This window comes from Myzus persicae, unplaced genomic scaffold (assembly GCF_001856785.1).
Source record: "Myzus persicae strain clone G006 unplaced genomic scaffold, MPER_G0061.0, whole genome shotgun sequence".
Taxonomy (NCBI): domain Eukaryota; kingdom Metazoa; phylum Arthropoda; class Insecta; order Hemiptera; family Aphididae; genus Myzus; species Myzus persicae.
In genome coordinates this window covers 63921-82536 of record NW_019103978.1, presented here as the reverse complement: position 1 = coordinate 82536, position 18616 = coordinate 63921, and the positions used below count along the sequence as shown (strand labels likewise).

Below are 18616 nucleotides of genomic sequence, written 5' to 3'. Positions count from 1 at the left end.
TCGTTGGCGCATATATTATAGTATTATAAAGTGCGTTCGTACATCCTGTATCCACCGCACACGGGTAACAAGACAAATCGGAAACAAACACTGCGAGGGGGGANGCGGGCGTGATGCGCTCGGGGAACGGCGGACGGGGCGAAATCTCTCGGCGGCCTCTCTTTTCGCACGTGTCACCGACGACCCGAAACAGAATACCATAATATAATATTTTGCACGTACGCGACCGGGCGAATCTTCACCGTCGCGCCGGGACACTGACCGACGATATCGCTTTTCCTCTCGTTGGGGACTCGTCGCACGAACAACGGACACGTGTCGCGTGACATCTCACGTCATGGGCGTGAGGTGATGATGCGTCATATATACGCTCAAGCGGTGTGCATGTACACGGCGTATCTCGTGTCGATGCTAATAACTGTGCATATACCTCGTGTGTGTGTGTGTGTATTGGTTTATTCGATGGCCAGCGAATGTGTACACGGTTCACTCGAATTTCCCCGAGACGGTGTGTGTGTGTGTGTGTGTGTGTGTGTGTGTGTGTGTGTGTGTGTGTGTGTGTGCGTGTGTGTTTAAAGCGAGGACCTTGCCCACCACAGTTGGTACTTTCAGTCGTAGACCATTATAGTCAATGCTATTAAACAGTCATATCTTTTTAGTTGTACGTTTATAAAATATTGAGAAATCAAGTGCAAAAAAAAAATTGAATTGAAAATTGAACAAATTCTACAACAACATAAAGTCGATCTCATCATTTTATACCTATCTCATATCGAATAGTTGTCAGTTTGAGCACGGAAATCGTATGATATTTATATATGACATAATTATAATACGTATGTATTTATTAATAAAATATTTAAAATACAATTTGTATAGGTACCTACATTGATTGAGGGAGGCATGTGACATGTACTCATTTATTATCAACTAATATTAGTTATTATGATATATTTATAAATAAATGATATAAGATAACTCTTTTAAATACATTTTTAAGTCTGTTAGTGTAGTATATTCGTACGTTAAGAGGAATGAAACGAGAAATAACGATGAGTGAAGTCAAATTGTAAACAAAAACAATATTTCTCACATTAAAGAAAGGAGAATACATTTTGTAATAATAGACACATGTACACACATTTATAACATTGCAAAAAAAATTGATTTGATATTTTAACGATGTCAATATTTTCATGAAAACTGATTTTATTTCAATAACAAATATGTTTTTAATTTATCAGGAGAAAACCGTGTTTTTCGTAATTCTATAATAGTTAATATTAGAAAAATATTTGAATTTATTCACTCAGCAATAAAATTGGAATTACTTATTTACACTTTATTCTGTTCAATTTAACTTTAAATATTGATTTTTTTTTTGTCCTTTGGGGATTTCTCTTGAAACTCTCCTTTCCACAACACTTATATGCTCAATTATTGGTGACGGGCATATGTCGGTGGCATGACGAAGACGTATTACGTACGCAGTGTCCAAAGTCTCACGAATCGCTGTATAGTAGTGGAGGTCGGTATAGTGTTATTTTTTTTTCAAAGTATTCGTTAGTCGAATTGTAGATGTCGGTTCATTATAATTAACTGTCCACGACCGGCACGACCGCGACCGTTCAGTTAAAATGGTTATTAATGGTTTTCATTAACATAACTGGACTAGGCATTCAGTTCGAGTGCCACGATTTATCGTTGGTTTCAAATTTAATGATAATAGGTACACTTCCATCCAGCAAAACAAGACGGTACTCAGACAGTACGGTTTTTTTATCATAATATGTCAGACGGCGCATTGTATAGGCAAACGAGGTACAGTCCATTACTACTGAATTGAAGAATAAAATCTTAAAACTTACATTAAGCTGCTATACAATGTCTTATTGTTGTATAGAATTATTTGAAAATGTATTTAAAGCGCCACTCAAATACATTTTTTAAAAGCATTAAAAAAGTTCTTATCGAGAACTGAATTGGTCGATGTATTAAGTCATATTTTTCACACGTATTTAAAATACTTTTAAAACAATATGTGTAAAAAACAATATACATTATGAATTATATTGGTACATTAGTTACTAACTTAATAGTGCATACGTTTTTTTTTAAATTTGTCATCGTTACACTTCACTAACATTATGTTATTATGTTTACATTACAAAACTATATATTAAGAAAAATACATGATCATTTTGTGTTCAACTAAAAATAATGTATGTGTTCTTATAATTAAAGTATTAAAAAGAGTTTGATACCAATAAAAGTTTCAAAGTACTATTACTGAATATTTACAGCACTGATAATACATTGAAATTTTCCGTTATAGTTAAAATATTTTTCTGTTGTAATAATTGATGTCTGATGAAATAATAAATGTTTTCATGGTTAGGAGTTTTGTAAATGTCTGATTTTAAATTACCTTGAGGCAAATGTCGATTGATATAATTTCTAGTCTAACAATTCACAGTTCAAGTAATTACTGACTGGTGGCTAGTTGGCTGAATTTGAAAAATCACCATCTTATTGGAATATGTTACTTTTTTTTCGTCTAATAGCGTGTGATTTTTAATGTTTATTATGTCCCAAACCACGATGAAGGCTGAATGGTGATTTTTTAGGGAATCCATGGACAATCACTATACACTATTTATGGATTACTTAAAAAAATATTGGCAAAGCAGTTGATATTCATAACTTTATAGGCATACAAGGTAAAATTTTTGTGTGAAAATATTGGACGTAGCAGATTAAGTCCAGTAATTTAATTGAATTCATCCATGATATTAATTTTTTGACCTCGAAGCAGTTTTAGATAGTTGACCAATGAAATAAAATCTACGATTTAACTACCTAGAGTCCTAAAGGAACTTATTAACTTCACTTTATATTTCGTTAAAACTATAATTTACATAATATATTTTATAGCGATTCGATTTGCATGTTCGCAAACTAAAGCACAATAAATATTTTCATAAAATGATAGTGTTTTCATAATGGCAAAAGACTTTGTATAGATTTTAATTCTATCAAAATATTCGTTTCATGACAATTAAACATGAAAAACGCCACCAAAGATATATCATGTATGTAAAGGAACACTCAATACTCCGTGTGGGTGTAAACCACTCAAAAAGTTTGTTGAAACATCATCGTGCGTCGGACTCATCACCATGCACACACGACGATATAATAATAATGTGGTCGGCCTTCCATTTCAAGTATAACATTATGTGAAATAAGACTGCGGACGATGGAAGAGGAGAAAGAGACGAGGTAGAGAGAGTGCTAGAGATAGAGAGAGCGCGAGCGAGGTGTAGGGAGACGAACACTTTCGGTTTGCCATTACACACCAAAAGAGCGCCAACGACCCATTCGGAGCGGCAGTTTTTTTATACACCCTTCTTTTACTCCTTCATTTTCGCGTTATCGACTCTTGTCGTGCGATTCCATCGCGAATGGAATTCGTTCTGATTTATGATGTCAAAAAACGCGTTGCACACACACTGAACACCGCCGCCGACATCGCACATTGTAGATTAACCTACATTCGATAAATGTTTAACCACGACTACTTTTCGAGAATCCAGAGTATAAAATATAGTACGCATATTATATACAGGTACATTGTATAATAATAATATGTATAATATACGTTTGCCAGTGGCGTGTTTAAGAGAAGGTATATCGGCTCCGCCCATCGATCGACGATCGTGTTAACACTTAATATGTATCATATATATATATATATATATATGTAATATTTATATTGCAACGAATCACGAGGTTTTGAAATTGATATATTTAATACCACTTATTGTGTTAAATTTATGTCATGATGCTCGATCATGGGCTCCTATACTAAATGTTTTTGCGGGGCCTGTACGAAACTTCAATAAATTACAACCCATTCGAGGCGGTACGGGTGTCCCATTAACGATTTCTAGGTAATCAATGGTAGTTAGCCCACACCTTAAAATAACAAAATTACTTAATATACTATAATATAAGTTGAATACATTTAATTTAATATAAAATAAGTATTCCTACAAAATTTCAATAATTACAAATCAATTCCAATGGACCACCCATAAACTAGCCGGGCCCTTGTACTTCAGGTTAAACCTCCTCTGCTCCAGCTTCAACCCTCTTCTGTGTGGGTCCTGGTCGGGAACTCGTACAAAATTGCTTGACTACGCGTATCGCTTAATATTGTGTTGTTTTATTATTTTAGTCTTGAAATCAATGATGGATCCAAGATCATGATTAGGATATATTGTTGTATGTTTGAGAAAATAAATACTTTGCATAAGTAACCCAATTGTTTTAATAATGTGTCAAGGGTACCTATTATAATTTATAATAAAATGACAAGCCGTAGAACTGTATGCAAATAATTATGTTTCTAATATAAAAAAAAATTAAAAATGTTGTTATTTTCTTTTTTTTTTGCGTTAGTGAGTTTATCGAAAGGGCATTGTTTAACGAAATATTATACTACAACGTTAAATCTTTATTTATTCACTTGCTAGTATTTGTTTTAGTTTGAACTGTTGGTTCATATAATTTTATTGTATGTTATATTATTACTATAATCTCTAATGTCCGTTGAGTATTTATAGTTAAATGTATATATATATATACACGAACAAATATAATTTCTATCCTCTCATATTCTGAAGCTGTTACGCCACAGAAATATTATACACAGGGACACAGTACCGTACAAACTACAATAATGTGTGTACAGCCCAGTGAGCTTACATATTGTGTCTATATTGTGTCTAAAAATCTCAGTAGATTTAATATTATATAATGTCACAATTATTCCGCAAATAAAGAAACATTGATATTAAACTGCGTCTGCTGTCAAGTAAAATGTTATGCGTAACTACCTAAATAATAATAAATATTATAGGTACTTATTTATTTAATTTTCATTATTTAGAAGTGACATTATCATATACGCATTGTCTGTGCCAGTTCAGTCGGTTTAATTAACCCTAACCCGAACCATAGCTTTGGTCGCTAAACTTAACCCGGCATTATTTCTATGCGAGTATCCCTTGTTATAAACGAGTTTCCACACTATAAACGGTTTTTTTCTCGGGTCCTTTTCGTTCACGCTACTCTTCTTTCTTTACCCGTCGGATTCATGTCCTTCGCCGAACATCACCACACAACCACATACGTTTAGCTCGGCCATTATAAGTGTCTTGTTTAAATGCAAATATGTCCTATCCCGTTTGTGACCCGTCCAAACTATCCAATTGTTGTGTGCGCTTCGACAAACACACACACACACACACACACACACATACACACACACACACAAACGACTGTGTGTCATTCGTTTTCTTCAAGGACGTGATATTTGCCCTTTCCAATTCTTACACTAAGCCACCACCAGACCATGTGAATTGGTTCCTTTTTTATTTTTTGTAAAGAGCTCGCTACACGGTTCGTAACATTTATATCTACATCGTGCTTCCATTTTTCGAGTGTACTTTTTAATATTGCATATCCAACAATTCACTCTGCAGGAAGTAAAATGTACCTATACCTATAGGTACATTTGATAAAAAAAAAAACAAAAAAAACTTTATTGGAATTTCAATTATTTAACGCTCTTGTATTATCGTGTTTTTATGCTACCTTTTGAGTTTAATCATATACAAGTTTCGACTAAAAACATTTTTATTCTATATTTGTGTCTGTTAACATTTAAATTGGAAACCGTTTGTTTAAAGGAATGAAGAACTCATTGTTTTTAAATTTCAAATTAAATCATACATCGTGGTATTATCATTAAAATATAATAAGGTAAATTAAGTTATTAATTGCATAAATTATACATTTAAATTGTGTACAACACACATACGATTACTTTAAAATGCCTCGATAAACTGTAAGTTTATAACACACATGATTATAATAACACTAGAAAGCCGTAATCAATATGATTTTTTTATTTTGATTTATTTCTAAAATTTTGAAAATAAATAAAATATCACTCAATTTAAAACAATAATACAATTTTCTAACAGAAAAACAAGACTATACATAACTGATATTTTATAGATCCGAAATTTCACGAATATATTTTTAGTCATTCAGATTCTACAAATGTGATTGAATTGCATTTGGTCAATTTATATATTATTCTGATTCCTAATAATGCTACATATGAAACAGCAAATATTGACCGAACACACAATGCTATTTCAGTAGGTAGCAAATCCCTTAGGAACCAAAAACGTAAATTGATATAAAAGTTTTGAATTTGAAGAATAATATATATTATATTCTATGACTTATATGTATTATAATAATAATCCTAACTATATTCAATCATTAAATTACATTTTTTATTTAATATTTATTGTACCTATTAATTTTGCACCTCACACTTATTTTTACTTAATATAAAAATTACATTTTTTTTATTTAAAGTTAGTTTATTGGTTCAAAATATTACCAAAGGTTTAATGAAATACATTTTTTATAATTTATTATGATTATTATTATGATGATAAATTGATTTGGAAATGGTTGAGATTGTAAAATGAAATTTGTATGTATATAATTAAAACATGAAATGAGACTATGTGAAATAGCAATTAAATTACTTAAGGTAAAATAAAATATGATATTATAAAATTAAACAAAAGGCGTTGAAGGGGTTTTGTAAAAAAAATGACTAATGATGTTTAAAAAGTTGCTCACACTGTACACTGCTCTGTATCCTATAAACAATTGCTGTTGTTGATTAATTGTTAGCAGAACGTTGTATTCTATATACATTAACCTCTACAAAATTATAAAGAATACAGGTAAAGAAATATTTAAATAATTAAATCAACAAAAACAAATATCGTTGAAAGCTTTTTAAGATTATCATACTTTTATTGAAATAATTGATAACTAATGCCTTAATTAATAAAAATACCTAATTTTGTTTTAATTAATCCATATACAATTTTTTTTTAAATAAATAGTTTTAATAAATTACATTGTAATTTGCATTTCAAATTTTAAATAGCATCAACTATATTAAGTGTAAGTTATAAATTGTAAATGTATTGTATTTTATAAAGTCTTCGGTTTTTTATTCAGCAAATTCATCTAATATGTTTCTAAAAAGTAAAAATATCTATTGCATATATCATAGTATATTGAAATAGGTACAAGTGTCATGTTACTAAGAATACAAAGATTGATGTAGTTAACTTTTATAGTTCTGCTTAGATAGTTTACTTGTTTATAAAATAGTAAACATAAAAAAATATACCATAAAAATGCTGGGGTTGATATTAGAATCATAAATAATATTTTTTCATTTACTTTTTCCATATACAATTTAGGTGATATGTTACATAATATTCATTTGGTTTTAAGTTATAAAGGTACACATGAAGTGACATAATAAGTATATAGACATATTATTATATTATTATATTTATTTTGTAAAAATAATAACAAACTTGAGAAATTTAAATTAACACTTAAACAAATAAATTAAAGTTGTTTGATAACGATACGATTTATTAATCAATTCAAAAACAAACACATTTTATAATTATCATTAACTATTGAAAGATCAAGTCAAGAGTAGAAACACTATACAGTATACAGTGTATTCTATAAAGTTAAAGTTACATTTAAAATAATAATGCACTAAAGTTTTTCAATTTAAATATGTCTATTGTATAAGTATATATACGATTGGTTCCGACGTATCTCATTAAAATCGAATAGATATTTTAAGCTACCATTTAATTTATAGATAATTAAAAAAGAGAATATAAATTCAGTTTATCATTATATTTAAAACAAAAAATCAAAATCAATTACTTTTCTTCGTTGTATTCGTTGAATATGTTACAAGTAAATTAAATGCAAATATTATTTGAGTTAAAATTATGTACAGTATTTTTTAAAAATTATTCAAACAAATAATATTAATATTATTTCCAGAATATCGATTTATTTACTTTTTAACTTATAGCTATAGTGTTTTTAAAACAATTAAAATTCACTCAGTGTGAAAAAATCAGTCAATAAATCCGAGAATATTGTATTGAAAACAATACGAAATCAAAAAATGAATTTAAACGTTGACATGACATTTCAGTTTCAACAACAACCATGAACTATGCCATGTACACAGTTGAGTTTATATTTGATACCTAACTGATAGTATAGTATGATAAAACTGTGGTTACCTGCCTTCTATTGTTAAGAGTCATGTTTTGAGCAACACGTAAAATTGTCATATTTGTTGAATTATTTGACAGAATTATTTATGGTATTGATATGCGTTATATTATACTATACCTATGTCAATAAAACGTATTATTGTTATTATTATTATTTTTCATCAAGAATTCATATGATAAAGCAAAACTACGTTTCCAGTAAATATTATATGATAAACCAATATATTATATAAAACCACGTATTTTTGCATACTATTCTATTATGACTAAAGTTACACAAATAAAATATAGTCTACCGACAATAAGTGTACAGTAACTATTTTTCGGCTTATTTTGTAATAGAAATGGATACCAACATGTTTTTTTTTCACATAAAAAAAATTTAATCAAAGTTCCGGAACTTTAAAATACTTGAAACTATTTTATACTATATTATATTTATAATAGAACGACTGTGCTGGTTTCTATCAATCTGTTACAACGAATTTATTTTTTAGATATTCCAAGTTACAGAATCTTTCTACTAGCATACGTTATATTCCATCTGTATGCACTGGATACTCTAAATTGGACACAGCCCACATAATCCCCAAGGAGTAATTGATCTTCAGGCTCATTTCACCATTTCACCTTCTGTTGTGTTATGAATTTATTCATTTTTTTTTCATAACATTTTGAATTATATGAACTTGGATAGAGTCGTAAACGGCCACGAAACTCAATTTACATAATGTCGTCTTTCTTTTTGTAAAGTACACTACGTCACGACAAGATTTTGTATAAAACTACGTTTTTGAATACATTTATCTATACTATAAAATATACGGAATGGTACGGTTTGTTTTTTTATTCAATTTTAACAAAAACGTAATAATAAAAATAATTTCATATTTTAGAGCAATAAGGCTGGAGATAAGATTTTCGATTTATATTGATTAATTTGTTGCATACATCTATAATTTTAAAATATTTATTAAATACCTAAAAGGTATAAAAAAAATGACATATTTTGTTATTCGAGAGTCTACATAATTGTTTTTAATTTTAATACGATTAGTGTATCATGAACAATTTATGAAAAATGAAATCGTGAGTACATTTTGTTGGTGTTAGTTAAATTGATATTATTTATACCGTAGGAATAGTAATACAATTTTCCATAATCCCAAAGGATATTAAAATCCTTTTTTCCAATGGAAACAATCGCATCTGATCATATTTTGAAATGGGTTTTCTCACTTTAGATTTTAGTTTTCTTTTAGATATCATTAATATTCAAAAAGGCATGTGATAAATTTAATATTGCGTTTATTTACACTAACTACAAACATGTTACGGAGAGTGTGTAGGTTATTAGATTGAATAGTTTTGATTATGTTGGTTTTTTAGATTAAAAATGTAGAGAAGTTTCAAAATTTTGTTTTAATTTAGAAAACATATTCTGTCTTGTAGAAATGTTTTGAAAGTTTCAAAAGTGTATACTTTGGATTACAAATTGGAAGTAGATTGTACTTAATATTTCAACATTGTAATGCTTTTGCATGGAAGAATAAATCTCAAAAAGGAATCAAATAAGCTGTATAACTTCCAGCATCTGCTTATTTATTGACTTTCATTTCAACTAAATAAATTCATAGATATTTAAAGGATTGCAGTTAAATATTTATGATTATTTTTTTTTATAATAATAAAGTAATAATCATATTATGTTACCCCATGCAGTCATCACTTTTATATTTTAGTTTTTCAGGTTTTCCTTTAATGAAACGTGATTATAATATTTATTGGGCAATAATATCATTTTTTGTGAAATATATATTTTTTTCGAATCGTAATGAATATTCGAATATATTATAAATAACACATACAGCCTACATTGGTACTTAAATGTTAAAAAAAACTAACCTGTATCAGTAGAATCTTCGGTAATGGCTCTCTGAATTCGGCGATCAGTTTTTTCTTGTTGGTCTAAGTATCCGGCATTTAGTACTAATGACGTCCCATCGTTCTGATCAGATTCCACACGATTGTTGGTAATTTCTATGTCATATTCACTAGAAATTATACTTATTTATAACACAGTAGTTATGAACACTGCAATGTAATTATTTTTAAATTATTGAGTCTATATAGTATATATATTAAAAACTAATATAACTAATGATGTTAGTTATAGTTTTAATGTTATCGAATTCTGAGTACTTTTTTTATTTGGTATAAAAGAACTATGATGGATAGTTGGAAATATCTTTGCTTACAAATTTTAAATACCTATTTTCTAAATAAAAATATATATTAATTAGGGTGACGCTTTGTACATTTTAATGGCTATGAGTACTTAGTTATATTATTTTTCATAAAAAACACTAAAGTAAACTTTATATTCACTCATATACATTTTGATATGCATATCTAAATATCATAGTTATTTTACGTGTAATTTAATGGTTAAATTTCATTGTTAAATCAGTCTTATTTCGAAAATCTTTTTAAATAGTTTCGTATAGAAATCTTACCAGCTCTGCTGTTGCTCGAGTATTTCATCATCCGATATATTAACCATTTCTGTTTTCAATTTACTTTTTTCATTTTTGATTCGCATTAACTGCTTAACAGTGTTTTCTAGTTTAAAATTTACAGACGTATCACAACTAGTTGTCTCAGTTCGCGATTGTCGACGCTTACGCTTCCTGATAATTGAACGGATCCGTTGAAAACTTCTTTCCAGTTTAGAGCCATCACCAACTTCCTGTAAGATATATAAACATTACATTAATGTCCTGAATTACAGAACAATGACGATAACTCAGACATTTTGTAATAATTTAAAATGTATTATTTGTTTCAGCTCGTCCGACGTCCATTATAAAACATTATCATCATACATTTTAAAATAAAATAAATTATTGTGAATGTATTTTGGTTATATTATATTATATTTACTAACGATTTCAAGCATAGTTTTTAAATGTTAATGTATTGTATTTATAAATAAAATATATTCTATTATGATACTGAGTTGTAAAATTATAACTCGATTTAAATATTATGTAAGGTTATTATTTATCATATAAATATTCTATTTTCCTGCAATGCATAGGTATTATTCTATTAATCAGGTTAACATTTTTATTCATAAGTATTGTTGTTATAAAATATAATATGAATATTGTATTGTGTATTGTGTATATTATTAACTTTAATGTATACTGCATATAATTTTATTACTTACAGTTAAAAAACCTCAAAAAGCGTTAATCAATATATTATTTTAGAAGTTCTTAAAGTTTAAATTATATTAAAACTAATTTCTATTATCTATTTTAAAATTAATATTTTTTTTTTTAAATACAAACATTAATTGAATAAAATGTTATTAATGTTGGTATCAAAGGTTTGAACATTTTATTTTAAAGTTACTTTAATCATATTTATTGTCATGTTTAATTAATGATGAAAATATTTAATCATAAGTGCTTTTTACGATTAATTTTGTACCGGGGAAGTCACTCCACTGTATAGCAAGTTTGAGTGTGACCTTGTGATTTAATAGGTCACTGTAATAAATGTGTTAAATTTAAATTCTATGATGAATAATTACATACAGAAAACGTTTTTGAACAGAGATGGTATGTCAGCCTCTAACTTCAAAGGATACTTTTATGATTTATTTATAATATTATTAGTTATTTATTTCCTTCTTGGTAATACGGTAGGTTGGAGTTGAAACGTTGAACTAGTTATTAACAAAAACATTGCATTTATTATAATGTTATCATTATTCTAATGCAATATTATATAGGTGATCCATTTGATATAGGAAATTTGTTATTTTAAAAAGTATTAAGGTTTAAAAAAAAAAAAATGTTTACATGGTTTTAAGTCGTTTCGAAAAAACATTTAAAAAAAAAATATTTTTATATTTATTATCCTTATCGTGTTTTAAGCTTTTTGAAGTCATTTTTTGAAAGATAACATGGTTTTAATTTTATATTCTATAGTAGAATATTTTTATTAGTTTTTCATAACATAAAAATTGAATTTAAGATGAGTAGCTTATGAGGTATTTATTAGTGGACTTATATTTTTGCGGGGTAGCCGCGCACCACTGCACTCGGACCATCTATACTTTAAATACTTATAAACTACTAGTCCGAAATTTGATGTTAACGTATTGAAGTACTCGGAAAAAATATTTTGGCTTAGAATATGAAATTAAAATTGTGCTGTTATCAAAAAGTAAAAAAACTGTTAATACTTTTTGAAATAATTAGTGTCTTACGTTAAATAAATCACTAGGTTTATTAGTAAGAACTTATAAATCAATACCGACTTACTGTAAAATATTATGAACAGCTCATAGCCTCGTGGTAAAATAACTTAAAATGAGTTTTAAATATTTTGAAACTTTCAAGGTGTATAGGTACAAATACATTTTTAATAATTCAAGGTTCTACAAAAAATATTTTTTAAATTTCAACGAGGTAGTTTTAAAATAATACGTCGATGCCACCAATTTGTGAATCAGTTGAACCGGGAAAATGTAAGGAAAACATGTACTTTTCGAATAAAAATTAAATTTCGTAATTTCACCATTCATTTTTGAATTGATACAGATGCTATTGATATTATAATGATTAACACGAATATTTTAGGTTTACTGTTTTATTTCATATGTTTAGTTTATAGTTATATATACCATAAAATATAGTTTTATCTGAAATACCAACTTTTAATAGTTCTGGTTATTTAATTTCTGGTTGCTGGATAGTATAACGTAAATAACAATTCTTATTTCGTAGGCTGACTAACATTTGTTCTAAACTAATCTCCTAACTTTTTTTAGTTTTTTCTGATTATTTTGAAAAGTACTGGGAATAAACATTCTCATACAATCCCAATTCCCAATACATTCATCGGTGTGCTCAGAATCTTAAATGTGCTATAACACTTTGTAATAAACCTGAGAACTTCACTTAGAATTGTTTTTCGAATGTGATGATTTATCATTGCTTTCAAATGCATAATAACAATATTATATACCTATTCTACGCTGAGTTAAACTATGTAAGCACAAACATTTATAAAAAAAAATATGAAAAACACAATGAAAATATGGATTTTGTAGTTTTTATTAAACCCCTCAGTGAAACCCCTCTTTTGAATAGGTAGCAAAAAATATTCGGAATGTACGAATTGGTTTAGACAACAAAGTGTAAAAGAAAGGAATTGTGCAATACCCAGAATGATATGGATTTTCCAAATAAAATACACCTGTAGAATGTTTTCAACAATTTTAAATAGATCGGAGTTATTTTTCAAATGTATATTTATAAGATAGTCCGTGTATAATATGTTTTTTTTGTAAAAAATGTCTATACTTATGCAAAATTAAAAAAGTTCTGAACCTAAAGAATTTACCACGATTGTTAGAAAACCAACTTTCCGTAAGAAGTTATTCTTCTAAGACTTTAAACACTTTAGCTAATAAGAAACAATAAAAAATATCAAACATAAATTTCGGTCAGAGGGGTTATGGAATACAGTTAAAGGGGTAATCATTCGTTTATTAATTTTTTTTTCGTTGGAATTAATGTGAATTCATTAAAAACACATACGAGATACGAGCATTTAAAAGGGCACTGAAGTGTGCCATGTAAATTCATTCTTGGTTTTCTAAAATGAAATCATTGTGATTTTTAATATCTTTTATTTATACATTTTAACGTTATTGAAATATTAAATAAAAAAAAGATTCTTTCAAAAAAAAAATGTACACTTTAAAGATTTTACAATTATTTACTAACAACATTATGTGTCCCTTGCAATACAACGTGGTTGTAATCATTGCGCAAATGCTCTATTTTGTTACCAACAAATATTTAACCCAATTGAAACTTTTTTTTAGTTCAGATATTTTTCTGCAGTATTAAATTACCTTTATTATTTATTTAAATAATTTTAAAAATAAAAAACATTCCGACCACACCTTAGAATAAGAGTATAAAATATTATTTTATATTAAAAAGTTTGTTTATTTAATAATATTATATTATAGATACAGTATTTTCCCCTAAGACATAAATATATATTCAAAGATAAATTTAACGGTTGTAAATATTTTTTACAATGTTCTTTGTCAATGATTTTTTCAGATATTTTATATTTTAGATATTACTTTAAATATATAGAGTATTTAAATTTTAACGAATAAATGTGTAATAATAAATAAATATGTATATATATTTATTTATTATTATGCATTTATTCGTTAAAATTTAATATATGATATATATATGTATTAATAAAATATCACATAATCAGTTATTTTTTAATTTATCGATACTAAAAGTAATAAATATTCATGGCATTTAAATAAATAATTTGAAATTATTTAGTATGCATTTACCTATGTATCTTTCAAAATGTCAAAGATACACATTTTTTAACTGTTATATTTATTATTGAAATTGTATGGTTTTATATTATAAAAAATTATTCAATATGTCATAAAACGTACGAGTATACTGTTATAAAAAAAGAAATAACCTTCATCAAAATTAATGCAGTAAATACCAACGTTTATATTATTTTCAATTATTTTGGTAAATAAACGCTTATGTAATATTTATATTTTATATATTATTTATTATAAAAGTGTATTTTGACATGCATGATTTAATTAAAGAAGTCACTAAGTAGCAACACTTTTGGTTACATCCTAATTTAAATAATTATAATAATGTTATAAAAAGTATATACTAACATATCCAACCTGTTTTTATAGATTTCTGAGGTTGAGTATAGTTTTTTCGTTTAACTATTAAGTGATATGTTTATTAATGTAAGTATACATTTAAAGGGTTAAGACCGATTGTTTTTTTTTATAGTAGTTAGTCATGCATGGTGGATTTCCGTTAAATGCCACTCATCTGAGAAATGATAGAAATAATTATTTTTAGAAGGGATGCATGAACTTAAATATTTTGTGCTATACATTTGAGCCTGATGTAGCATAATTATTTTATTCAAACAAACAAACAAATCTAAAAAAAAATATGTTTTATAAAATTAAAAACGTTGTTTGGTTAAAATATTGTTTGTTATTAAAAATTAATTAAAGTATTTTATTAAAAAGCTAGGGGGCTTTTCTCCTGCTCTTTTCGCTCGCCGACCCCCTGGGTGGTCAAGAGCCCCAGTAGGCCTATTCTGACCCCTCCTCCCTGGAGTTTTCATTTCTATGACCAAAGGGTGACCCCCATTGCATCTTGATATTTAATATCTGTAATTTAAACTATTTAAAAATAAAATTCCTTGAAAGATAAAATATATTAAACTTTTTTAAATAATAGAGATTATATTATAATAACAATAATAATAATAATTTATTTAATTTTTGGTTGCCACAGCAATTATTATCTAGAAGATATAAACAAGAATTTTTGTATATAATAGAGAATAATAATGTTTTATTTTTAAATAGCTTATATAATATGTATAAAAAAAAAATTGTTATTGGAATAATGTTTGTTATAAGTGCATTATCAATAAATAATAATTACAACATTTTAAAAACAATACAGTTATTAATAATTGATTAGTTAATTACAATTTAATTATTGAATTATTTTTAATGTACAAGCCGATATTTAATTATATTTAGAAGCTGTGAATTATGTAGTACCTATTTGTTTGAAGATTATATTAGAGCATTACAAAATAGCATTAAGAAAATTGAAATAATTTATACAGAAATTGTTTGTATTCAACTTTTTGATTAGGTATATGATACACCTAAAAAGGTGCAAAACATCTTATTATTTTGAATTTGTGTAATATGTGTGCGCTGAAAAATAATTCATACTCAAATCATTAGTCAGTAAAAGACATTTTGTGCGAATAAAATAAAGATATTGTAAAATTGTACCCCATATTAGGTGTGCTCGAGTGTCAAAGCGTGTCGAGTTTTAAAAACAAACGTGAGATTGATATATTTTTTATTAAACAAATTAAAATAGTTTTTATTTTTAAACTTATTTTTGCTGTTTTCATTGCGAGAACATTTAGTTCATTTTTTGGTGTAAGTTAAAAGGCAATTGTGTACCTACACAGCAAAACGTGTAGAAAAGCCAAAGAAAAACATGTATATTGTTTGTCTGTATACCTCATAATCTACGAGAGATACAATTGTATCTTTTGGGATATTTGACAAAGAAATTGAGGACCTTCTTGACGAATTTTGAGCTCTACACTTTTGGCAAACGTTACTGATTACTCTAACATGATGGGCCCATCTTTCTCTGTAATGAGCCATTTCTTCGTCTACTTCTTGCTGACCTTGCTAAATTATATCCAACGACATAGGTTGTTTTATTGTTTTATGAATATAATTCGATATCTTACCTCTTTTTTTGATTTTAACTCTTCAGAATTGAAACTGTTGAGTAACAACGCCAAAAACAAGTTAAGAACCATGAAGTTACCCATCACCAGTGCGGGCAAAAATATTGCAAAGCATATACCAAAACCCTAAGGAAAGTCAATAAAAGTAATTTTAGCCTTATACTTTTTATATTATATCTTTAAGTAAATAATCCACCAAGAAGCTCAAGTATAATACTTTATAACTAAAAAACTGCCTTGATGTCAGTTGTAGATTATTTTATATGTTCACATTATTATAAATAAAAAAATATAAACTTAAAAATAATATTAAAATGTAGTAAATAGTGAAATTATTTCTCTGGGGAATTTTAATCAAGATTAATAACATACCTCTTTCTCTTCAGCTTTCATACAATCCCACAATGGTTCAATCCATTCTCCACAAAGAATTCGAAAAATCATCATGAACGAGTGAAAAAAATCTGAAAAATTCCATCTACAAAAAGCCACCAAATAAAGCGATTATTAATGATTATTTTAATATGCAATTTTTAATTATGAAGTATAATACATTAGTACTAATAGAATAATAAAATAATCTTATCCCAAGTAATTCTGACATTTTAAAACATATTTTAAGACATAATTAGCTTCTTTAATTAGCTTAATATTAAGATATTTATTTTAAAGCTATATCATTTATGATCGTAGTATTAATAATGAATTGGAAATCAATAGAATATTCTTAAATATTTATCATGTTATATAACACACTGTTTTACAAATGATTCTTTTATAATAGATATTTTCATTACTAAGACAATTATCGTGCACTCCATGATTTAAAGTATCACTGACAATATTGACAAGTGACTTTAGCCATAAAATTTCGTTCAATACTCTAACATATTTTAATCCTATAGCATTGTAATAAGGAACCACTCAAAATATGATGGTTGTCACGAATCACAATAGTTCAAAATATTCAGCAGAATTAATAATGTTTTTAATTTTTTAAGATTTGAAAATTTGATTTTGCCATTTTAATCAGTAATTAATTTTATAGTTGTAAACAACAATTGTTACTACACAATTCGTTATCATATAATACCATAATGTAAAAATTTAACTTGGAAATACATGATATCAAATTACTATTTATACTTTTTGTTTATCAAGTATATAATATATTATATGCTATACATATTATATATAATCAAGTTACGTAGTTCATTAATTTATACATAATAATTGTTAATTAGTTTTTTTGACCTAATAATAAAGTGACATTTAATTAGATAAAAGTATGAAAGAAATTAAGAATGTATTTATTACCTCGGTACAGGATCTGGATCAAATTTTTCTGGCATATATTCTTTTGAGAATAGCTGCATGCCGATGACGGCAAATATATATATAATGATAATGAGGACAAATGTAAGGTTACCGAGAGCTCCGATGGTCGATATGATGATGCTCAACAGTACTTTCATGGTAGTCCAAGATTGAGCCAGTTTTAAAACTCGAAGCTAATTGAAAAAAAAAGATTAACGGCTGTGTAATTAATCAAAACGCTCTGTAATAATGTGTGTAAAGCGGTAAATCAGTCAAGTCACCAACGTTTCAGCGGCCGTGCTTCATTTCACCCAATTACGACAAAAGTTAATGTCCCATGCCGTTAGAAATTTTTCAAACCGATAACAATATTACTTCCCCCTGGTCTCAGTGTCCGAATTTATAAAAACATGATTCTATAGTATTGTATTGTATTATACTAGGGCGTAGCGTAGGGGAGGGCACTCGGGGAAAAGGAGCAACCTACTGGAAATCTTATTTTCTCGAAAACGATTATGTACACACGCTGCACATGCATTTGTACATATAATATAATAGGAACACATATTTTTAAACTTTGATTTACAATCATATTATGTTATATTAATATAATTTAAGTGGATACAGTGATCCGTTTTTAGGCTTCCCGTTCTCAACCAGACACGTGCTCA

At 27.3% G+C, this 18616-nt stretch overlaps 1 protein-coding gene across 2 annotated transcripts in view; it reads right to left on the bottom strand.

Moving 5' to 3' along the window:
* LOC111037148 (sodium channel protein 60E-like) overlaps positions 1-18616 on the bottom strand; it is a 77891-nt gene that overhangs the window by 12469 nt on the left and 46806 nt on the right. Inside the window, exons 12-17 of one of the 2 annotated variants that reach the window (XM_022319529.1) lie at positions 17946-18139; positions 17001-17106; positions 16629-16754; positions 16390-16566; positions 10742-10974; positions 10131-10279 (exon numbers count right to left, since the gene is read on the bottom strand). In XM_022319529.1, the coding sequence (XP_022175221.1) occupies positions 10131-10279; positions 10742-10974; positions 16390-16566; positions 16629-16754; positions 17001-17106; positions 17946-18139 (985 nt within the window). The remainder of the gene's footprint in view (positions 1-10130; positions 10280-10741; positions 10975-16389; positions 16567-16628; positions 16755-17000; positions 17107-17945; positions 18140-18616) is intronic. The other variant, XM_022319530.1, reaches the window with a different exon arrangement.